Source organism: Saccopteryx leptura, chromosome 10 (assembly GCF_036850995.1).
Source record: "Saccopteryx leptura isolate mSacLep1 chromosome 10, mSacLep1_pri_phased_curated, whole genome shotgun sequence".
Taxonomy (NCBI): domain Eukaryota; kingdom Metazoa; phylum Chordata; class Mammalia; order Chiroptera; family Emballonuridae; genus Saccopteryx; species Saccopteryx leptura.
In genome coordinates this window covers 77,380,728-77,405,401 of record NC_089512.1, presented here as the reverse complement: position 1 = coordinate 77,405,401, position 24,674 = coordinate 77,380,728, and the positions used below count along the sequence as shown (strand labels likewise).

The 24,674-nt window shown below is 42.7% G+C and overlaps 1 protein-coding gene across 5 annotated transcripts in view; it reads left to right on the top strand.

Annotated features, from left to right (window-relative positions):
- Positions 1–24,674, top strand: part of PTPRG (protein tyrosine phosphatase receptor type G) — a 908,944-nt gene that overhangs the window by 243,714 nt on the left and 640,556 nt on the right. For all 5 annotated transcript variants that reach the window (XM_066351766.1, XM_066351767.1, XM_066351768.1 and 2 more), the window contains one exon: positions 3,885–3,989. In XM_066351766.1, the coding sequence (XP_066207863.1) occupies positions 3,885–3,989 (105 nt within the window). The remainder of the gene's footprint in view (positions 1–3,884; positions 3,990–24,674) is intronic.

Sequence of the window (24,674 nt, the reverse complement as noted above, 5' to 3'; positions counted from 1 at the left end):
AAAGGTATAGGAGTTAATACCATTGAGGATATCTCATTCCTTTTACTTGTGATACTTGGTTCATTTGTATGTCAGTTTTCTGGCTAGATCTCTGGCTCAGTTCCAGTTTCTTGGGCTAAATTCTATGGCAGACACCACACTGAGGTCATTTCTGCAGCATGGTGTTAGTGTCTGTGTTAAGACTTAGCGTATGAAGTTACAGGTTGCAGGGTAAGAGCTGAGAATGCCAGAATGAACTGGACCCTATGTCTGGCTCTGCAGGGAGGTTTGTGCTTCTGATATCTGGCTTCATGGAAATCACCTGGGTAACTTAAAAAAATACTGGTATCTGGGTCGCCTCCTAGGCCAGTTAAATATCAATATCTGCAGGTAGGTTCCAGGGTATAGTGTTCTTTAATACATATACTTAAAGCCACTAGAGTTGAGAGTCAGAGCTGTAGTCCAGCAGTGGCCTTTATAGATGGAAAACTTGATGGTCAGGAGTTGAAGTGACTTGTTTGAAGTGTCACCAGGTCACCTTTAGTGTCCTGTGGGGATCTTTTGCATACAAGAAAAGTAAACAGTTTATTCATGTAATTGGTTTATGTAAAACATAAAGCTTCCATGTTTGTTTTGTTTTGTATTTTTCTAAAGTGAGAAGCGGGGAGACAGACTTCCACATCTACCTGACCGGGATCCACCTGGCATGCCCAGTAGGGGGCGATACTCTGCCCATCTGGGATGTTGCTCCATTGCTGCCGGAGCCATTTCTAGTGCCTGAGGTGGGGGCCATGAAGCCGTCCTCAGTGCCCAGGCCAACTTTGCTTCAATGGATCCTTCGCTGCAGAAAAGAAAGAGAGAGAGAGGAAGGAGAGGTGGAAGGGTATAGAAGCAGATGGGTGCTTCTCCTGTGTGCCCTGGCCGGTAATCGGACCCAGGACTTCTGCACTGAGTCAACCGGCCAGGGCCTGTGGGTTGGTTTTAAATTGGCTTTGTCCCTGGCTTATATTTTGTCGTCAGAAATCATTTCTTCTTTAGAATTTTGAATGTATTCTTTAAAAAAAAAATTTTTTTACTTAGAAATTAAATTTAATAGGATGACATTGATCAATAGGAGTCCATAAGTTTTAGGTGAACATCTGTATAGCATTTGAACTATTGATTGCACTGGGTGCCCATCACCCAAAGTCAAATCATTACCCTTCACTGTATATTTGTATTCTTCTTGGATTAAAACATGGTTTCACAAAAAAATAATAAAAAAAGAAAAGAAATAATTCCTTTGTTTTGCTTCCTCTGTTTTGGGTCTGTTCTTGAACTCTGTTGATCCCTTGCTTGACCCCAGGGAACCCTCTTGAGGCTTTCAGCTCCAGCCACAGTACCTGAGGGGGGAGAAGAATCTTCTGATTTGCAGATGTCCCCATTTCTAAACAAATCACTGGGGCCAGGGGCGTGTTTACAGTCTGACTGGCTTAAGCCAAAGCAGTACCACTTATGCCCCTTCCTGCAGCTAGCAGGGCAAGAGGTGAGACAGCGAGTCTGTCCAATGCGTGACTCCTGGCTCAGGGAGTGGGGTATGATGATTATAAAGACAGGGACTGCATCCCTGGCTGGTAGGCTCAGTGGTAGAGCATCACCTGGCATGTGGATGTCCTGGGTTTGATTCCCGGTCAGGGCACATAGAAGAAGAGACCATCTACTTTTCCACCCTTCCCCTTCTCGCTTCTCTCTCTCTTTTCCTCCTGCAACCATGACTCAATTGGAATGAGTTAGCCCTGGATGCTGAGGATGGCTCCATGGCCTCTACCTCAGGCACTAAGAATAGCTTGGTTTCTGAGCAATGGAGCAATGCCCCAAATGGGGAGAGCATCGCCCCCTATTGGGCTTACCAGGTGGATTCTGGTCAGGCGCATGCAGTAGTCTGTCCCTGCCTCTTCTCCTCTTACTGAATTAAAAAAAAAAAGTGACGGCAACAAATTTCCACTGTGTCACCAGGCAGGTAAAAACACTATGTCCATACTGAGTTAGGTGCTCTGCTCACAGTAACTTGTTTATCTTCATAACCATCCTATGAGGTTGGTATGTTTAGCTCTATTTTACAGACAAGTTAACTGAGGCTCAATTACATACCCTAATAGAAGCCACATGGATTACTCCCAAGATCAAGATACTCTTGGACTCAGTGTCCTGGTACAAAGAGGAAGAATTATTTGGGAACAATGATTTAGAGCGAACTAGCTGTAAGACGCAAAGTAAACAGATACATTTAAAAAAGTGTCTCATATACATGAAAAATCAATAAGCCTGACTATTACTCATTTGGTATGCTTTAGTTTATGGAAAAAATAGATTAGGAGACTGGGAGGTGGGAGATTTTGTTTTTGATTCCTAGAAACTTAGAATAGTCAACTTTTTGAGCTTCTGTGTGGCTCACCCGCAAATACTAGGATGGAGTCGATGGTAGGTACCTAAACCTTCATGAGACTTTAAAAATGCGTAGTTACTTTGATTTTGACTTTGTCGTTCAGGACCAGTGAGAAGGCATAAATGATGCTAGGTTTGCTTTTTAGATGAGTTTTAGGACTTTCAAAGATTTCTTTTTCCCTCGGAAGGGCTCATTTTGATAGAATATCTTTGTTTTTGTTCAAGTATTAAAGCCAGACTTTGCAACTGATGTGTAAGCGTAAAATATTTTTATATGTTTTCTAATTTTCTTCATGACCATCACAGAGTCTACAAAGCTAATGCTGTCATGATGAGATGATCATTATTATTACTCTGACTAATTTGGAATAGAAAACGTATTGTGCTTTCCTGTTGCTACTGTAATCTTTAATGGACTACACAGTTCCTGGACATTTGATTTTGTTTGGGTGCATTTAAAATGTTAACATAGACAGCTGGGTTAATATTGTTTGAAGTGTAATTCCATTTCATTTTGGATTCTGGGTACCTGTGATATTTGTCTTTTTATACATCAGTGGAATCAGGTGTGGGTTCAACTACAAAAGAAATCTGCATCAATGATAGGGTAGGAGGGGAGGGCTTTGTAGGTGGCAGATGGAAGCCCTCCACAATGGGGTAGAACATTGGATTCATTTTGAGTTTTCAAAAAAATACATCATTAAACAATGCATCTTTTCTGTGGTCCTGGGATAGTTTTAAATTTCATATCCTCAGGTCCAATAGGTGAATGATTATTTGGGTCCAAAGGATGGGGAGGTCTATGGTTAACATGGGGAGTCTCCTGGCCTCAGTGTGTGCTGCTTGTGGGCAGCAGAGGCCCTGGCTTTCCTGTAGGCATGCTTGTTTGGTTTTCTGACCTGCTGCATACATAACCCGTGTGTATGCCATAATTATTCTTTCTGTCAAAGAGATGGACTGACCCTTGCTCTCTGGAGAGCAAATGAAGGTAGAGGCTCTTTGCACCCAGGAAAAAACCATAGGTTCAAGGTCTGCTAGATGTATGATCTTGGGCAAATTAAAGTTAGCTTCTCTAAGCTCGTTTGCTTATCTGTGGAATGGTTCCATTGAAGTGCCTAGTGCATTGAGCTTATCATCGTAAGTTGTGATTTCTAGTAACAGTAACAGTAATAGCAATAGTGATAGCAATAGTAATAGTAATAGTAACAGTAATAGTAATAGTGATAGCGATAGTAATAGTAATAGTAATAGCAATAGTAATAGTGATAGTAACAGTAACAGTAATAGTAATAGCAATAGTGATAGTAACCGTGGTAATTCTTCTGCAGTCTCCTGCAGCTATTTTTCTGTAAGACCGAGAGATTTTATTCACTTATTCCAAGGTCTGTGCTTCTAGTTAGCCACTTAGCTATGTGCATGTAAACTTTCCTGAGTCCAGGGGGTGATGGTTTTGTCTCACTGTGGCTTTTCCTGTCTTCCAGCATTGACAGAAGGCTACGCTGGGTCCCTTCAGGACAACAGGCATAGCAGCTCCATGCAGATCCGCAGGCGCAAGGCCTCAGGGGACCCGTACTGGGCCTACGCCGGTAAGTAGACCCGCTCTGCTCGGATCCCGCAGGCCAGACACCGTGCCATCAAACTCACTACAAAGCACACTTTGAGTCATGTCATGCCTTTTGTTCAGATGATTTGTAGCTTCCTTAAAGTGGAAATATTCAAGCCTGTTTTGCTTCAAGGTTTTTAAAGTACCATAATTTATCTCTCTCACCTGTTTTGTCAATCTGTTTTTCCTTTAAATTTATTTTCTGTACTTTACTTGTTAATGCGTTATTGTGCCAAACTTGTAATTTTCCAAAAGATGCAGCATGTTCTCTTTCTTTCCAGGGGCTGTGGAAAGAAACTTTACAGAGCAGGAAATACAGGGCAGGTCTTGAACTGCTAGAAGTCTGCTCAGTATTACAGAGCCTCTGATATCAAAATGATCTATTGCACTTTAATCTAGGAAATGTAACTTTATTTTCAAGTCAGATCGTAGTTGAATATGCTATACTTCATTTCTCTATGGTATTCTGCAGTTCTTTTACTTTCAGCCTTTGAGCCAGTAGAGATAGAGAGCACTACTGTATTAAATATTACACTGGAAATAATTTTATTACACATTATAAGGGGGGAAAATGGAGCCCTACAAGAATACACAGACCTTTCTAAATTATGCCTTAAACAATTAGCAAAAACAGGTGATTTCTGTTTCTAAGATAGATTTTAATGCTGAATATATGGCAAATGTAGCTAATTAAGGAGGAATACTTGAAGAAGATGGACCACTTTGGAAATTGCTTCAGCACTGAATAATTCAAATTCTTTGTATGAACCGCCTTGTAGGCATGGAGTATTAGTCTTAATAATAAATCTATGTATTATGCAATGTTGTTGCACACAGAACTGAATGATATTTTCATTATGATACTCAGGTTCTAAATCCTGAATTTCTACCTGCAAATCCTCTTAAATTTTTGTCAGTGTAAAATTTATAGGCCTGATCTTTAATTACACCTTATCTATTGACTTTTGTATCCTTTTGTCTGTTGATGAATCTCCTGCCCCTACAGGGAGAATAGCCTATCTGTTTTGTTTTGCAAAGAACAGATAGTGATTCTGAAGTCTTCCATCACTCTCAGTTTCTTGTGATTAGAATGATCTAATTAGAGCCTTTTTGTCAACATATTTGATAAATGAAGAAAATTGGGAGATGAAAGCCAAAATATATATAGCTTCTTGCTAAGAAACACAAAGAGAATTTATCTTTTTGTACTCTGTGGCTCTAGTTCAGTTAAGAAGAGGCAAAGTGGAAGTTATATCCCATCAGCATCTCTGACTGAAAATGGCAGTGAATAACAGAAAGGTTTAAACTGCTGCCATTACCTCGTTGAGAGGGGACAAAGTGGAGTGATCTTTGGGATGGTGTAACTGTTGATAACTCAGGTGGACCTAATGAGTCTCCATTTTATATTTTGGGAATGCATTGTGTCTGGATGTGGGAATGTCTTCTGCTGATGGAAAGTCTGATAGTTCAAGTTGCAGGGTTTGCATGCTTTTCTATAAAGATGCAGACAGTAAATATCTCAGGCTTTGCAGGGCAGTGGCCTCAGTCACAATGACACAATGCTGCCATTTCAGTGCCAAAGCAGCCATAGATAATACTGGACAAACTGGCTGTATTCCCACAAAACTTTATTTATGAACACTGAAATTTGAATTTTATATAATTTTCATGCATCAGGAAATATACTTTTTAATTTTTTTTTTCAGCCTTTTAAAAATATAGAAAGCATACTCAAATAGTTGACCAGTTGGATGGGGTCCATAGGCTATACTTTGTCAACCCCTATTCTAACTGATTTTATTCTGGAATTGAGATGGGACGGTTGTATGAGGATGCCCAGAAAGATACAGGCTGGTTTGGAAGAACCGGTGAGGTCATTTGCTAGGTGTATTGGAGAAAATAAAAGAAAAAAAGAATGTTAAAGGTATCAATTGATGGTAGATAGTCCTCGTGCTTTAAACAGTTATTCCTGAAAGTTACATCATGGTTGTTCCATCAGTGGATGATTCACACTTGTGGGCAAGAAAAAGAAAACTTCAACAGTTCTTCTGGGTGGACTAATAATCAAGATGACATAAGGCAGATTGCCCTGGCTGGATTGCTCGCTTGGTTAGAGCATTGTCCTGAAATGCAGAGGTTCCTGGTTTGATGTTCCTGTCTCTCTCTCTCTCCCTCTCTCATTAAAATTAATAAGTAAAAATAAAAAATAAAATGACATAAAGCAGACTAACAGGAAAATAATCAAGTTTTAATATATGTGCACAGGAATTCCCATAAGCATAAAAATTCGAAAGACAATGAGACAAAATGTGGTGTAAATGTCCTTCTTGACTAAGGAATAGGGAGCAGTTAGGGGTCTAAGACTTAAGAGAGAAGGCAATTTACAAGGAGATGAAAAAAGATAATATTTAGTAAACAAATGTTTGTTGGGCCACCTTGAAACAGTGGAACACAGGGAGGACTTAACTCAAATGGGCCTCGCTGGTCTCTTCCCTATCACAGGCTGGTTCATATTAAACTTCGGTTATCTGTGATGATGGTATCTTTCTTCATGGGGCAGGCCATCTACCTAAATTCTTTTCTTTCCTCCTAATTAAAAATGTTTTTTTTCTTTTCCATTGATTTGAGAGAAAGGGAGAGAGGAGTGGGAATTGGGGGGGGGGGGAGGAGAGTGGTAGAGACAGAGAGAAGCATCAACTCATCATTTGACTTTGTTGTTTCATTTGGTTGTGCTCATTGGTTGTCTTGCATATGACCTTGATTCACTGGGACAACACTCTATCCACTGAACCACCTGGCCAGGACCTAGCTAAATTCTTTTAGGCAGTTAGGGGGAAGGTCAAAGGTTTTTCCTGAGTCTTTCATGTTTTAAACAATGAGCTTAAACCTGACCAGGCGGTGGCACAGTGGATAGAGAGTTGGCCTGGGATGCAGGGGACCATGATTCACAACCTCGAGGTTGATGACTTGAGCGCAGGCTCATCTGGTTTGACTGCAGGCTTACTAGCTTGAGCACGAGGTCACTGGCTTGAGCATGGGATCGTAGACATGACCCCACTCTTGCTGGCTTGGGCAAGAGGTAACTGGCTCAGCTGGAGACCCTCAGGCAAGGCACATGAGAAAGCAATCAGTGAACAACTAAGGTGCCACAATGGTGAATTGATGCTTCTCCTCTCTCTCCCTTCCTGTCTGTCCCTATCTGTCCTCTCTTTGTCTCTCTCGCTAAATAATAATAATAATAATAATCTTAAAATAATCAATATAACAATAGGCATATTTTGCGGTGGCAAATTCTGCTTCACCTCACAGCGAGTGGTCGAATATTGGTTCTCATGACTGGAAGACTTGGGGTCCATCAGAGACATTTCTTAGTATTTGGCAAATAAAGAAAGAGCAGGAAGGACTGAGGGTTGTCACTGATTACTTTCGGCATTACACCAGGGCTTGCAAACCACAGTTAGCCAGATGTTGGACTATCAGTTGCAGGTATGTACCTCTCGGTGGTAAATGCTGCTTGAGAAGGGAACCTGTCAAATGAAAGGCTTGTTGTTCATACAGGGAAATGTTTTTAAATTTAGCCAGAGCAAAGCAGGCCATTTGTGAAAGATCAGTTTAATGGTACAGATTTTAATCTCATGCTTCTAATTTGTAGATTTGTCTTTGTTTCTCTTAAGGTAATGCCCTTGGTGCTTTGGTGATGTGGTAAGTAGAAGTATGAACTTTGAAGTCATACAGATAGACTAAGGTTCAAATCTGAGTTTTATTTATTATCCTTATGTGATGTCTGGAGGGCATTCAGCTGCTTGGAGCCTCAGTTTTTTCATCTTTAAAATAGGAATAATTAAGAGTACTTTCCTCAAAATGTTGTTATGGGGTTGAAATGACTTATGTGTGAAAATTTAACAAATCCCTGGCATTAAGTTCATAATACTGCTTGTTGCTCTTTTTGACTATTATTCTTGTTATTGGAACTCTCAGTGGGTAGCTGTGATTGACAATGTATGGTCACTAGGTAATAACTGGGAGCTAAGTAAGCTAAATTCTGTCATTCGTAATTCACAAGAATTTTTCATCTGGGGTTTGGGAATGAGGGAGAAGCAAACCCTCAGGTTCAGGGTTTGGTTGGCAAACTACAAATGGCCGCCTATTTTTTGAGAGTCAAGTTTTATTGGAATACAACCATGTCTAGTCCTGTGGGTTTTGTCTTTGGCTGCTTTGATGCTACAACTGGAGAGTTGAGTAGTTCACATAGACCTTTGACCAAAAAGTCTAGAATATTATTATCTGGCCCTTACAGAAAAAAGGCTTGCCAACTTCTCCTCACAATGATGCAGCCCAGGTTTTGGAGCAGATGTTAGACCAGGGGGCCCCAAACTATGGCCCACAGACCGCATGCGGCCCCCTGAGGCCATTTATTTGGCCCCCCGCTGCACTTCCGGAAGGGGCACCTCTTTCATTGGTGGTCAGTGAGAGGAGCATAGTTCCCATTGAAATACTGGTCAGCTTGTGGATTTAAATTTACTTGTTCTTTATTTTAAATATTGTATTTGTTCCTGTTTTGTTTTTTTACTTTAAAATAAGGTATGTGCAGTGTGCATAGGGATTTGTTCATAGTTTTTTTTATAGTCCGGCCCTCCAACGGTCTGAGGGACAGTGAACTGGCCCCCTGTGTAAAAAGTTTGGGGACCCCTGTGTTAGACTGATTGAAACAGAAGTCTTCAGAGATTTGGAACTTGTCTTGCTTTCCACCCCTATCTTTCCTTGCTCCCTCCGTACCCCTTTGGGCCCTGCTTGTCCCTTGAACTGGAGTATCTTTGGCAAGTGTTCAGGTGAGAATTCATAGTGATTCTGGTGGACCTCTGTTTGGAGAGGACTTGGGAGAAACAAAGATGAGGGAGTGGGATGTTGAAGGGATGGATCTGGGAGATGAGTAGGTGTTGGTGGTTCTGGGGTCCTCTGGGTTACTCTGACCTGCTTGTCACGTTGCCTTCCTGTGGGTGGGGTTTGGTAAGCGATACTGGTCTGCTTATTCCAGTGACATCCGACCAAGTCACTGTAGGAGAGTTGCATAAGGATTTGAGCTGTGTAACCTTTTACTTTAGAACTAGCTAAGCTGTGTCATCCTGGATAATTTATATTTGAAGTGCCTAAAACTTCACTTTTGTAGGCTTATCAAACAGTGCCACTGTGACTACCGACAGCTGTAGTGGAGAGGGCTGGAGTAGCCTGGGATCCATGTCCCAGTTCCATGGTGATCCTCTGAAGCTTGGTTAGCTCTCTGCTTTTCGGTCTACTGTAAAAAAAAGGGGAGGTGTCTTAGTACCTGAGTTCTGTGGTAAAATATCATGTAAGCTATTATTATTGTTAATTGATCATAGTAGCAATGTAATTTCAAGATTGCTTTTTGTCTTTGGGTTCTTTTTCCTTATACCAAGATAGGAAAAAGGAGAAAGATTCTTTATGGATTTCATTCAGAATTGCATTGAAAAAAATAGGGCAATAGTTCAAATAAGAGTATCTCATTGGAAATATTAAACCAATTTCTTTTCTGTTAATTTTACTCAACCAAGATTCAGATACTTTTCTGTGTTACTTGAGGTGACAACAGCTCATGAGTTTTGGAGTTTGCCCAGAACATCTGTACTTATTACACATCAGCTTAACACATGCCAGCTAGGTGGGTCATCGCTGCCGGAAAGGGAAATGAGAGACAAATCCGGAGCAAGTTCAAGTGAAAATCTGAGGCATTTTTGTAAAGCTGTCTGTCTCTCTCCTCCCTGTCAGAGTTGTGAGAAACAGGCTGTGGTTTCTCCTCCCACTCCTCTGTGTGTCCTCTTTGGTTGTCCGCATTTTTAATCATCTATCTCATGTTCCTTCTAAGAGGAGGGATTCTGTGAATCAAAACTGGGAGAACATTTCTCATGGTTGAAGGAGTCCAAAACTGAGACATGCAGTGACCAAAATTTCTTGGTCACATTTCAAGAAGTGTGTCTGGCGTTGCTCTGGCTGAAGGTCAAGCTGGATTATTCTAGGAGGCATTGATGCCGTGGCCAGGAAATTGTGGGAGGAGATATGCAAGGTCCTTTCTAATTGTCCTGAGGTTTGATTGCTTGTGCAGCTGTAAAGTGGAGATAAAAAGACATATTTGCAGGTGGCTTTGAGGATTAGAAGTAATGTATGTAATCATTTGGTATAACTCTTGGCCTCTACTTTGGAGTGGAATAGATATTACCCTTCTGGCTTTTAATTATATGCCGCCTTACTACATTATTCATATAAGCATCTTGTTTTATAACACACACGTGTGTTGTGTGTGTGGGTAGGTGTATGTGTCTCATTTCCCCAGTTAACTGTGGAATTCTTGAGGACAAGGATTAGTATGTAGCTTATCATTTCTTGTTTTTCCTGCTGTGTGCCAGATTATTTCACTTTGTGCATATTTGGTGCAGTTTTTCAAGTGGGTGAATGGGTAGATGGATGAATGAACTCATGCCACAGTTTGTTCTTAGGAACTCACTAGGGGAATCCTGCCACAAAATTCAGATAAATTAGTCAGTGTTTTTACAAAAGGTTTCACTGTTGGATCCTTTTAAGTAATGAGCTCTCCTGCTGAACTTAAGATATAATTAAATTCCTAAAATAACATTCCCATGCCTATTTTAAATAATGTTTATAAAGGGTAAAGCAAAATACACATGCCTGCAGAAGTCTGCTTTTGTCATTAGAAGAATGGGAGGCATTGTAGAACTTCAAAGTTTTAGTGTTAATATTGTTGTATTGTTTGCCCCGTGAAGTCTCTTAAGGGAATCCTTTTCCCAGAGACATTTCTGTTACATCAGAGACCTTCTGATCTGATGGAACCACAGTGTTGGTCAGGAATCAGCCTTAAGATTCATCTTCCCAAGCCCTTAGCTTGACGCTTCTCTCTCTAACTCGTCAGTCTCCTTTTTAGTTTTTATAATTAAGTTTTATCTTCTCTGCAGTTCCCTGTTAGTCTGTTTACAGTTTGCAGGAAGAAGTTATCCGCTCACTATACTTACTGATTGCTCACTGTGTGCCAGCTGTCGTGGGAGAGCGGAGAGCTCCTCAGAGCCGCAGCTGTCTGACCCCAGACTTCCAAGATGGCCGGTGTTAGCCAGGACTTGGGAGACTGTGAGGCTTGAAATGACCCGGCAGTGACGGGGGCCCTGGAGGCAGCTCAGCAGGCCTAAGAGTGTTTGGTAGGGTGGAGAGAGTAAGGGAGTAGTAAAGAGTATTGGAGTTGGGCCGTGAAGGGTCCTGACAGTATTCTACTTATGACCTAGAACATCTTTCTGAGGATGATAGAGAGTTGTTAAGGGTCTTGTAGTGGAAGTGGACCGTGGGTTTATGCTTGAGTAAAACCACTAGTTGTAGGGTTAGGGACTGGCCAGTGGAGAAGAGAGTGGGACACAAATGATGTGCTTCCATCATCAGGGATTTGAGAGATAGAAGTAAGGAGCCCAGAGGAAATCATTACAATCTGTTCACAGAAGAGAAAGCAAATTGACATGATGATCCCAAGGATGACAGAAGGTGGCATTGCTCTGCATTTAAAAGTTAGGAGTGAAGGAGGAAAGATCGGTGGTTCTCCAGATAAAGCATTCTTGGACTTGAACCTACTAAGATGTGGCGTAGTGTCTTATTCATATTGCATATACCCTTTAAACTTTATGCTCTTTGAGCAGAAACTTTGTGTAAGGTATTTTTCCCCGCCGAGGAAGAACCACGAAGTGTGGAATAATAAAAGGCTTTATTGAGCACAGCGCATCCCGCCCGGCGAGGTTCCTTGGTTCTGGGGACACAGAGGCCAGGGAAGTCTCATGGGGTGACCCACGTGGGAGATATTTAAAGGATCTCTAGGGTAGTTGAGCTAATATGACGTGGTGAAATCTCATTGGCTGATGGACAGTCGTTTTTTTCCAAAGGACTCCTGGGAAGTTTCTTTGGTGCGTATGGATGTGGGTGGTTCTAGCCAAGTTCCTGGGTCTGAGTTCCTCACGTGACCTTCCCCCATTGCTGACCACCCCACATTCCGATCCTTTTGTGTTAATTAGGGGCGCCGCTTATTCGTCTGGCTACTTCCTGCTGATTAGGGGCATCGTGGGGAGGGGGAGATCGGCAGCTGGTGGCTTTGTGGGGTGTCAGGAGGAACATCTGTTTGGCCGTGAGTTGAGAAACTTCGCAGATGTGGTCCTGTAAGGATTTAAAAAAAGAGGAGTAATGGGGGATCTGCAGGGTCCAGACTTTTGGTGAGCCAGAGATGGATAGAGTCCAGTGGTTCCAACTGCCAGTGGTCCTGCATGGAGGCAAGCTTGAGGCAAAACTGCATGTCAGGAGTGGCGTACGAAGGGGAAAAACTGCATGTCGGGAGTGATGTGCAAAGAGGAAAAGAAGAGGGGTCCGATCCACTCCCATAACCAAGACCTGTGAGGGAACTAGAGGTCCAGAGTGTAATGGCAAAACAGAGAAGGTAGCCCCCATGTCCACAAGAAATGAGATGGACTTACGCATTCCTGTGGCATTACCCTAGGTTTGGTGAGGGTGATGGGGCTCTTTGAGTCCAGCCATCCATGATGTCTCGGAGTTTGAGTGATGGACCTGTCTGGCTAGCTTGGCTTCCCATCTGAGTAGCTCGTCCTCCATGTAGAGACATTGAGGATGAGCCTGCTGCCCAAAGGGGCAATTGCTCTGCCAGTGACCAGGCTGCTTGCAATTAGGGCAGGGCTTAGTGGGCAGCCTCGGGCAGGGACCCTGCCAGGACCAGTGACCTTGCTTGCCACACTTAAAGCAAGCTGCTGGTGGGATTCCTTTTTGCAGCTTGGACTTGGGTCGGGCACTTCCTGTGCCTTGCCCCTGTTGCTCTGCTGGCCTCAGGGCTGCCACAAGAGTCTGGGTTTAAAGAGTTACCTTCTGTTGCATGCAGGCCTGGTGAACAGCCTTGGCCTGTTCCTCCTAGCCGTGACCATTAAAAACTTTAAATGTCATGTTCACAGGTCCCAGATAGGGGTTTGGGGATTAGAATAAGAGGAGGTGGGTTCCTGGGGAGCCCAGCACCCAGACCCAGCAAGAAATGCTGGAGCCAGAGGCAGGACAGGGCCAGAACTTCCTGCAAGAAAACTGGGGTTGGGCCTTGGGGTCCTGCAAACTGGTGTAAGGGCCAATGGCAGGCTGAGAATGGCCTGATGGAGGAGGGGCTTAAGAACACAGTGGAGAAGGGAGGGGCCCCTGGCCAGCAGTGGGAGGAGAGAGAGAGACTGGTATTTGCAAAAAATGAGAAACAGGATTCTACGAAGGGAGGAGAGGGGGACTCTTGGAGGGAAGAGTCCCGAGCGAAGAGGTCCGCAGAGGGACCAGAGAGGGGTCCTCAGAGAGGGGCGCCCCTGGGGGTTAGGCAGGATGGCGAGAGAGTTGGGGGTCGGGCGAAGGAAGAAAGATTAGGAGTGGAGGGTTTAATGAGGTTTCTCTGACCTAAAAGGGCCTGTGTGTAGAACAGGTGGCACAGAGATCAGGACGGAAATGTGAATAACTAGAAGCCCTGAATGTAAGGGATCTCCAACCAGTTCCCAGTTCTTTTGGTGATAGTTAAATTGGTGAGAGTGTTAAAACCGAAAGTTCCTTCAGGAGGCTACCTGGTCTGGTTATCCAGTGGGTTCTGTGGCCTGGCCACAGCAGAGAAGATGAAGAGTTTCTTCTTCTTTATGGAGGGAGATTCCTGTGCCTCCTAGGCTGCCCTCAGCCCTTGGAGTGTTCAGAGTTGAGAACTGGCGTCCTGCAACTCAAGCTCTGGCCACCAGACAGATAAGGTAAAGTGGATGTGCTCAGGATGTCTCCACGGGCACACACGCACTTGGAATGGAATGGAAAGAGGTTCCTGATGCAACTGCGGTTTCGGACAGGGAATCTTGGCAGAAAGAACTGAGGGGAGGCTGGAGGCAGGGGACTTCCCACACTGTGCGCCTAAGTGGGTGGAAGGTCGAAGGTCTTGGTTCTTTCTTAGAGGGGAAGGGGAAAGGAGCAGTCCTTGCGGATTTTAATTCTTTCCGGTTTCGGCACCAAATGTAAGGTATTTTTCCCCGCTGAGGAAGAAGGAAGGGGCCAGAGCCACAAAGTATGGAATAATAAAAGGCTTTATTGAGTACAGTGCATCCCGCCCGGCGATGTTCCCTGGTCCCGGGGACACAGGCCAGGGAAGTCTCATGGGGTGACCTGTGTGGGGGATATTTAAAGGGTCTTAGGGTGGTTGAGCTAATATGACGTGGTGAAATATCACTGGCTGACGGAGAGTTGCTTTTTTTCCAAAGGGACCCCTGGGAAGTTTCTTTTGGCGCGTAGGGATGTGGGCGGTTCTAGCCAAGTTCCCAGGTCTGAGTTCCTCATGTGACCGTCCCCCATTGCTGACCACTCCACACTTTGTGTGTAATTAATCTTGGTATTTCTCTGTTCTTAAATGTTTTGGAGTAGGAGGGCCTCAAAGAAGGGAATGCACTGTGGAGCAAAGTTTTTTTCCTGCAGGTACTGTTTTCTTTTACACTTGATCTTTGATTACAAGGAGAGACAGGGTGAGAAAACACGTCTGATCACACACTAATCAGGACTTTGTATAGAAGAGAAAAATGTGTTGCTATATGCTCAGGATCCCTTGAGCATTTTTCTGTGCTTCGGAACAATGCTCTTACCAACCAAGACATCCGGCCAGGACTGAGCATTTTTTGATACTTGGCTGAGTTTGTTTTCTTTTCCTTGTACTGTTTGAAAGGAATTGTTTTTACATTTTAGAGAGGTTGTTGTTGTTTTTTTCCTTTTCTTTTTAGAAGTTTATTTTAATTCTTGCTTCCTGAATTTTAAAGTTTCTTGGCATCTTCTGTCTGGAGATGATTTCACAAGTGTTGTGGATTATTAATGGATACTCCATTATAAGAGGACATTGGTGAATTTTTTAGAGTCCTTGTGACCTTTGGAAAAGCATATTAGAAAGACGAGATATTATTCAATGCTGGGTTGATATCAAGTGATAGATATCAGTGATAGCAATTTCAGTTGTTGCTCTGATGGGACATTTGAAACATGGGTAAATGGAAGGCTAAGGGTTTGGATCTTAAATTGGCTCTTAGGGTAATGAGTTGATGAAGGCTTTCTAATCTTTAAAAATTTTATCTTTAAATTGTGTTTGACAAACAGTATTATAATAATTTTAGGTGTACAACATAGTGATTAGAAATTTATGTAACTTATGAAGTGAGCCCTGTAATAAGTTTACTACCCACCTGGCACCATACATAGTAATTAAGACATTATTGACTCTATTGCCTATGCTGTACTTTACATCCCAATGACTCATTTTATTTTATTTTAATTTTTGACAAAGACAGAGAGAGAGACCAAGAGAGGGACAGATAGGAACAGACAGACAAGAAGGGAGAGAAATGAGAAGCATCAATTCTTTGTTGCAGCTCCTTAGTTTTTCATTGATTGCTTTCTTATATGTGCCTTGACTGGGCTACAACAGAGCAGGTGATCCCTTGCTCAAGCCAGCGACCTTGGGCTCAAGCCAGTGACCTTTGGCTTCAAGCCAGTGACCTTTGGGCTCAATCCAGTGACCATGGGGTCATGTTTATGATCCCACACTCAACCCAGCCACCCCTTGCTCAAGCTGGTGAGCCTCTGCTCAAGCAGACGACCTCGGGGTTTCAAACCTGGCTTTTCTGCATCCCAGTGCAACACTCTATCCACTGTGCCACTGCCAGGTCAGGCCCAATGATTTTTTTTTTTTTTTTTTTTTTTTTTTTTTTTGCATTTTTCCGAAGCTGGAAATGGGGAGGCAGTCAGACAGAGTCCCGCATGCGCCCGACCGGGATCCACCTGGCACGCCCACCAGTGGCGATGCTCTGCCCATCTGGGGCATCACTCTGTTGCATTGAGAGCCATTCTAGCTCCTGAGGCAGAGGCCACAGAGCCATCCTCAGCGCCCGGGCCAACTTTGCTCCAGTGGAGCCTCAGCTGCGGGAGGGGAAGAAAGAGACAGAGAGGAAGGAGAAGGGGAGGAGTGGAGAAGCAGATGGGTGCTTCTCCTGTGTGCCCTGGCCGGGAATCAAACCCGGGACTCCTGCAAGCCAGGCCGACACTCTATCACTGAGCCAACTGGCCAGGGCCCCAATGATTCATTTTTTAACTGATCATTTGTACTTCTTGTATGTATGTATGTATGTATGTATGTATGTATCTATCTATCTATCTATCTATCTATCTATCTATCTATCTAAGTTAGACGTGGTGAGGCAGAGAGAAAGACTCCCATATGTGCCCAACTGGGATCCACCCAGCAAGCCCCCTACAGGCCAATGCTCTGACCATCTGCGGGCTGTTGCTCCATTGCTTGGCAAATGAGCTAATTTTTTAGTGCCTGAGGTGAGGCCATAGAGCAGGGGTCTCAAACTTGTGGCCCACGGGCCGCATGCGGCCCGCCGAACAATTTTGTGCAGCCCGCAGACTAATCTACGAAGTTCAAAATATTTTGGATAAAATTAAGTAAGCCTAGGGGCCTACTTGTATTTTTAGCATCCTAGCTAGATATTAGCTTAGTTAACAGCAGTTGTGATGCGAACTACAGTTTCTGGTCGTTTTGTGACACTGAGTAAACTGCATGTACGATTGTGCTTGTTGTACTGATTTTTTTGTTTTCAACTGCAGTGAGAAAAGTGTTGCATAACAGTTGCCTTTTGTAGACCTAGTGCGGCCCGCTGAACGGCTGTGATCTTGCTCTGCGGCCCACATGCTGAGTTGAGTTTGAGACCCCTGCCATAGAGCCATTCTCAGCGCCTGGGGCCAACTTGCTCCAACTGAGCCATGTCTGCAGGAGGAGAAGAGAGAGATAGGGAGACAGGAGAGAGGGGGAGGTGGTGGAGAAGCAGATGGTCACGTCTCTTGTGTGTCCTGACTGAGAATTGAACTCAGGACATCCACATGCTGGGCCAATGCTCTACCAATGAGCCAACTGGCCAGGGCCTGTTTGTACTTCTTAATCTTCTTCACCTTGTCCACCCATCTCCCTACTGCTCCCCCTCCCATCTGACAATCATCATTTTGTTCTCTCTGTGGGTTTGTTTCTGTTTTGTTTATTTATTACATTTTTTTAAGGATTCATATATAAGGTAAATCATAAGGTTTTGTCTTGTCTTTTTCTGACTTATTTCAATTAGCATAATACCTGCTAGGTCAGGGGTCGGGAACCTTTCTGGCTGAGAGAGCCATGAATGCCACATATATATATATTTTTTTTCATTTTTCTGAAGCTGGAAACGGAGAGACAGTCAGACAGACTCCCGCATGCGCCTGACCGGGATCCACCCGGCACGCCCACCAGGGGCGAAGCTCTGCCCACCAGGGGGCGATGCTCTGCCCATCCTGGGCGTCGCCATGTTGCGACCAGAGCCACTCCAGTGCCTGAGGCAGAGGCCACAGAGCCATCCCCAGCGCCCGGGCCATCTTTGCTCCAATGGAGCCTTGGAATGCCACATATTTTAAAATGTAATTCCATGAGAGCCATAAAATGACCCGTGTACGTTACGCATTATCCAGTAAAAATTTGGTGTTGTCCCGGAGGACAGCTGTGATTGGCTCCAGCCATTTGCAGCCGTGAACATGAGCGGTAGGAAATGAATGGATTGTAATACATGAAAATGTTTTGTATTTTTAACGTTATTACTTTTTTTATTAAAGATTTGTCTGTGAGCCAGATGCAGCCATCAAAAGAGCCACATCTGGCTTGCAAGCCATGGGTTCCCGACCCCTGTTCTAGGTCTATCCATGTTTTGGAAAGTGGCATGATTTCATTCTATTTTTATGGCTGAGATTTCATTGTATATTTGTACCATATCTTCTTTATTGATAGAGCCTTTTTGAAAGTTTTCTTTGCAGTATGTGTAAAAATGTTAAATATTGATGGTCTTTGATCCAGCACTTGTGTTTCTAGGAGTTTATCCTTCAGAAATACTTATGCATAGTCCTAAACTGGCATTCTGTTTAGCATCCTAAATAACCATTAGTATGTACTTGGGGAGTTATAGTATATCCTTATGCTTACTAACCATCTACCAAAATGAAACAGATAGAGCTTTAAGAAATATTGAAATAATAGGGGTAATAAAGACCTATTAATGAAGACAGCTAGGAAATCTGGAGGCTAGACACAAAAGTTAATTTTGGTTATCATTTAGAAATGAGAGCTACTGCCTTTTTCTATTTATATTTCTATAATATTTTAGTATCAGATGGAATTATGTCTAGAAAGTTTCAATTTCTTATACCAGCCCATTCATATTTAAAAATATATTTTTAATTTTAGAATAGATGGCTGAACTGTACAGATTCCTGCACTTTCCTTTGTAACAGTTTTGAGGGAATAGAAAACCAGAAGGAAAGCAAGAACCTTTCTGTCTCTTTAATTGGTTACATCTAAGTTTTTTCAGGTAGAACATTTTCAATGTTATTTTAAATTTTATGAAATGCTGATATGAACTATGCAGAACTTAATGAACTGGTATTGACTGAGTTTGAAAATGAACATCAAGGTTTATTGAACAAAGCAGTAAATATTGACCTAAGCAGAGATATGGTCAATATTTTCTTTGATATAACATAAATCCTAATATTCAGTAATCTATAAATTTAGTTGGTCTACAGAAGACATGCTGAGTTATCTATAAGTGTATATATATTTCATATCTGTGATGGATCTAAGCCCAGCTATTTTTTTTTTCATGGTCATAAATTTGAAAGGATGATGCTCTTTTTTTTGAAACTATCTTTTGGGGGGCAGGGGTGGAGGAAATGTTGGGTTAGTGGAGGGGCATGATTAACTTAAAACTTCAAAGGAAAAATATAGCCAGGCTCATACATGCCTTGTAATTGGAGAATAATGATTTGCATGTGCTTTGTGATTTGCTTAAAGGCTATCTATCGATCTTACTTTATAACCTAACAAAATGTATTTATTTATTATATCTGATTTAGTTCATAAAAGCCATTCTATGGATGTATGAGAGAGGGGGACATTGTTCTTTCCCTTTGGGTATTGTTAAGCTTGTGGCCTTTTGTCTTGGCAAATAGAACATCATTGATATATATCACGTTGAGGAACACCGTATTGGCCTTTCCTTATTGTCTCTTCTCTTGGTGGGATGGGCCGGAGAGGAATACAAGCTAAGGAGAGCCATGTCACTGGACTGTGCATTTGTAGTGTTGCCACTACCTGGCTGGAATAATTATCTAATGTGTGCTTAATTGAATCTCTGTTTAAATGGACAGGGGAACTCAGTTCACAAGGTTGTTGTTGTTATCTTATACCTGAGCAAAAGTTTATGTCTTATGTGATTCTCTTGTGGTTAGTCCACCTTGACTGTTCTTCCAGTCTGATGACAGTGTAAAGTTATGATGTTAGTCTTCAGTGCTTTCTTTTTTCTTTTTTTTTTGTATTTTTCTGAAGCTGGAAACGGGGAGAGACAGTCAGACAGACTCCCGCATGCGCCCGACCAGGATCCACCCGGCACGCCCACCAGGGGCTGACGCTCTGCCCACCAGGGGGCGATGCTCTGCCCCTCCGGGGCATTGCTCTGTCGCGACCAGAGCCACTCTAGCTCCTGGGGCAGAGGCCAAGGAGCCATCCCCAGCACCCGGGCCATCTTTGCTCCAGTGGAGCCTCTGCTGCGGGAGGGGAAGAGAGAGACAGAGAGGAAGGAGAAAGGGAGGGGTGGAGAAGCAGATGGGTGCTTCTCCTGTGTGCCCTGGCCGGGAATCGAACCCGGGACTTCTGCACACCAGGCCAACGCTCTACCACTGAGTCTTCAGTGCTTTCTTACGTGGTCCTGCAATTTACCTCACCTCCATCTCTCAACGACTAATCTCCCATGACCCTGTTTGAGATCAGGAGCATTGAGGATAGTATTTCTTCTTGGTTGTCTCTTTTGATGTTAAAATTTAGCCTCTTCTTTGTTTTATTTTTATTAAAGCCTATTTTGTATCATGTAACTAGGACCTTGTTTAGGTTAAAAAAATAAGCGATATGTACAAAATGTAGAACCTTGTCTTCTTTAGAGATGTTTTCTAGTGAAATTTTTAAAACATTATTAGATACTTTCTAGTAATTTTACTTTTCATTAATAATACTATGGTTGATAATAACTAATATTGTCCCTGAGTGTAGTATGAATATGATTTTGTCATATAAAAAATGACTCTACTCTGATTTAAGGACTTGACTTTAACATAATCAAGTCATTTTTTGTTGAGGTCTTTATCAAGGAGAAACTCACAATTTGGTGCTAATAGGTCTATAACACTTCTGTCACTTGCCAATATCTCTTTTTAACAGAGACAGGACTTTCCCAGAGACTTTAGCTGATTGAGCGTTTTAGAATTTGAGCTTGTGGCTTTCATTGCTTCTTGGTAACTTTCATATCTGGCAAGCCATGCTAATTTTCCATCGTAGTGTATTAAATTTCTTATTAATTCTATATTTAAGATTTTATATAGATGTGAAGTCTATTTAAAGGAAAAATTTGACTCAGCAGCTGTACAGCTGGAGTTCCAATATGGCAACGAGGCCTTCATCTCTTGGGGGGTATGATCACCATCTTAGGAGGTTTAAAAAGCCTCTTCCCTGCCATAGAATTATCTGTATCTGTCATGTGAAAAGTCACAAAGGGTATAGAGTTTCCTGCAATGCCTTAGAATTAAGGAAATTATTTTTTGTCCTAATTGAAAAAAGTGTGGTTCACTGTGTGCTCTGGTTCTGGTGCAGCCCCATAGATGATTACAAGTCATAAAATACACAGTGGCCTAAGCCCCCTGCACTTCCTCTTGTCACCGCCCTGGCCACTCCGTCTCTTATTTTGTGACCTCCTCAGGATTGGACAGCGGACCTCTAACTCATCCTCCACAGTCATTGTTGGTGGTTATTACTGTTGATTTGTTATATGTTTTAAATGTTATCTCTGCTTATCATGATGGAGAAAATTCAGAGAGTACAAGCGCAGGCCATGGCTATATTTCAGGGTAAATATTATGCTCTGGGCCCACTTAATGGATTTCATTGACCGTGAGATGTTCCCTGGACTTGGGAAGCCACTTGATCCAGAGTTTCTGTTTATCCTGATCCACAGCCTCCTGGTTTGGAGGCTCTCCCCTGGGAGGGAAACAAGCTCCTTCTTGAAGCAGCATGAAGATTTGCTGTTCTCAGAGGTGTCCCTCCATCACTCTGCCCGTTATTGTTGGCCTCTTCCTCTGCTGGAGCCGGGTTCTCTGTCCCACCCTGTCTTCTCGTTCCAAGTGTAGGACTGTGCTCTTGCTTTCAGCAGGGTGTTCACGCCAGTAGTACACTTGGTATTGATTGGTCGTTTGAGAACTTTTAGTTGGGTAATGAAATATGGACCTCTCCGAGGCTCTTTGACTAGTCTCTGCACAAGTGAGAGAAGCCGTGTAGTGTTTCTGCTTCTGGGGCTCGCTGTGATAATGGGAGGCATTTTCTCCTCACAGTTGTGAACTACATCATGCACACTCTCCTGTTGAAGAGTGATTTTGACACATTTTGGAGGTCCTATAGCTTTTATATTCTGATACCACCACCTAATGAGCTATCTTATAACATCCTATCCATGTAAAGATTGCCCTTTCTCTTGCCATCCACTGAAGTGTGAAAGGAGGTTTCAATACTCTGGGCTAATTGGACCAAGTCCCTGCTGTGCCAGAAAGAATGACTCAAGGTTTGTATCCCGTTGTGATAATAGTACCCCTGGTTGGCAATAGTATCAGGAGTTTTTCTCCCAAATTCATAGAGAAGTCATTTCCAGGAGCACATTTGAGTATAAGGATTTGATTTCTATCCATTGCCATGTTCTGTCTCTGAAAGAGATCTCCAGACCCTTTGTGCTTAATATTGAGGCCGTTGAATGTTGTGTATAGCCATCTAGAGGCAGGTGCCTCCGGGCAGCAGCTCTCTACCTCTGCTGTCTTTAAGGAACATTTCTTGTTGTTTCTAGTTTACTATCCTTACTTAGTAGGCTTGTCTTAGAATTACTTTTCTCATGGCTTTAATATTTTCAGGGTAGAGGGGGGATAAATGGTGATGGAAGGAGACTTGACTTGGAGTAGTGGACACACAATACAATATACAGATGATGTATTATATAATTGTACACCTGACATCTATATGATTTTATTAATCACTGTCACCCCAAAAAATTCAATTTAAAAAAAGGGGGGGGGAATTCAGCATTTCCAGAAGTCACATGCTGAGGTATCAAGTCCAGAGATAGAAGATAAAGTATTCCTTTCTATTCTTATGTCTCTAAGAGCAAGTAAAATGTTTATCAAAGGGCCCTACCTCTGGCCAATCAACCATTCTATTTTATTTGCCAGACTGGATCTCATATTTATGCTTAATCCAGTCACTGGCAAGAGAAATGGGAATAGTGTGATTAGCATAGACCAATCAGGATCTACCCAGAAGTAGCAGGGGAAGGACTTCTGGATAAGTAGCCCATGGTGCCTGTCATTTTTGTTGTCTCTTGCAGATATTAAAAGCTAAACATCCCCATGGCTAGTGGTGGAATTCAGCCGGTTTGCACCGGTTTGGCAGAAAAAATACCTAATGTTTTGTTGAGTTAGGCAAACCATTTGTTAAAATGGCACTTGTAGCCTGACCAGGCGATGGTGCAGTGTATAGAGCATCAGACTGGGATGCGGAGGACCCAGGTTCACGACCCCAAGGTCGCCAGCTTGAGCGCGGGCTCATCTGGTTTGAGCAAAGCTCACCAGCTTGGACCCAAGGTCGCTGGCTCGAGCAAGGGGTTACTTGGTCTGCTGAAGGCCCACGGTTAAGGCACATGTGAGAAAGCAATCAATGAACAACTAAAGTGTCACAATGAAAAACTGATGATTGATGCTTCTCATCTCTCTCTGTTCCTGTCTGTCTGTCCCTATCTATCCCTCTCTCTGACTCTCTCTCTGTCTCTGTATAAATAAATAAATAAATAAATAAATAAATGCATGCATGCATTTAAAATGGCACTTGTAATCAGGGTTCTCTATCAAGGGGGTGCCTGGGCAGCTGTCCATTGTGGAAATCACAAATTTACATTCCTTGCTCCTTTTTAACGTTCATCTGCACAACAGTGTATTCTAAGCGCTTATAGTAATGTTCATTCCATCCATAGGTGAAAAAAGTTTAACGTAACCATACTTATAATATTCATTTATTCATTTCATAAAACTCATTATACCTTTGATGAAATACTACATTTTAATTCCCTTGCATTTGTTACTTCAGTAAACAAACATATAATGTAGAGAGAAGTGCCAAACTACAAGTGACAACTTGAATTGTTTTTGGTCAGGTGTTATTTAATATTTTTTCATTACTATTTTAAAACCCTTTCTTATAACATAATCTAGTTTTGTATACCTCCTTTATTGTTCTTTTTTGTTTGTTTGTTTTTTGTTTTTTTGTTTTTGTATTTTTCTGAAGTTGGAAACGGGGAGGCAGTCAGACAGACTCCCGCATGCACCCGACCGGATCCACCCAGCATGCCCACTAGGGGGCGATGCTCTGCCCATCTGGGGCATCGCTCTGTTGCAACCAGAGCCATTCTAGCACCTGAGGCAGAGGCCACAGAGCCATCCTCAGTGCCCAGGCCAACTTTGCTCCAATGGAGCCTTGGCTGCAGGAGGGGAAGAAAGAGACAGAGAGGAAGGAGAGGGGGAGGGGTGGAGAAGCAGATGGGCGCTTCTCCTGTGTGCCCTGGCCGGGAATCGAACCTGGAACTCCCGCACGCCAGTCCGATGCTCTACCACTGAGCCAACCAAGGCTTATTGTTCTTTTTTTGAAATTTTTTTTTTTTGTGATAGAGAGAAGGACAGATTATTGTTCTTATTTTAAGTATTAAGTGCATGATATAATAAGCTACCTTTTGGTGTATCATTTTTTTTTCTACTTAAAACAGTCATTAGCAGCAATTCCTCTACTGGGTATATACCTCTAAAACTCAAAAACATTGGTACGTAAAGACACGTGCAGCCCCATGTTCATTGCAGCATTGTTCACAGTGGCCAAGACATGGAAACAACCAAAAAGCCCTTAAATAGATGATTGGATAAAGAAGATGTGGTCCATATATACAATGGACTATTACTCAGCCTTAAGAAATGATGACATTGGATCATTTTACAACAAAATGGATGGATCTTGATAACATTATATGTAGTGAAATAAGTAAATCAGAAAAAACTAAGAACTGCATGATTCCATACAGAGGTGGGACATAAAAATGAGACTAGGAGACATGGACAAGGGTGTGGGGGTTACGGGGGGGGGGGGAGGAAAGGGAGGTAGAGGGGGGAGGGGAGGGGCACAAAGAAAACAAGATAGAAGGTGACAGAGGACAATCTGACTTTGGGTGATGGGTATGCAACATAATTGAATGACAAGATAACCCGGAGATGTTTTCTTTGAACATATGTACCCTGATTTATTAATGTCACCCCATTAAAATTAATACAAATTTATAAAAAAGAAAACAACAACAACAACAAAACGGTCATTAGGGCAGAAAACTGGTTGTTAAATTATTTGGATCCCACCACCACTGCCCATGGC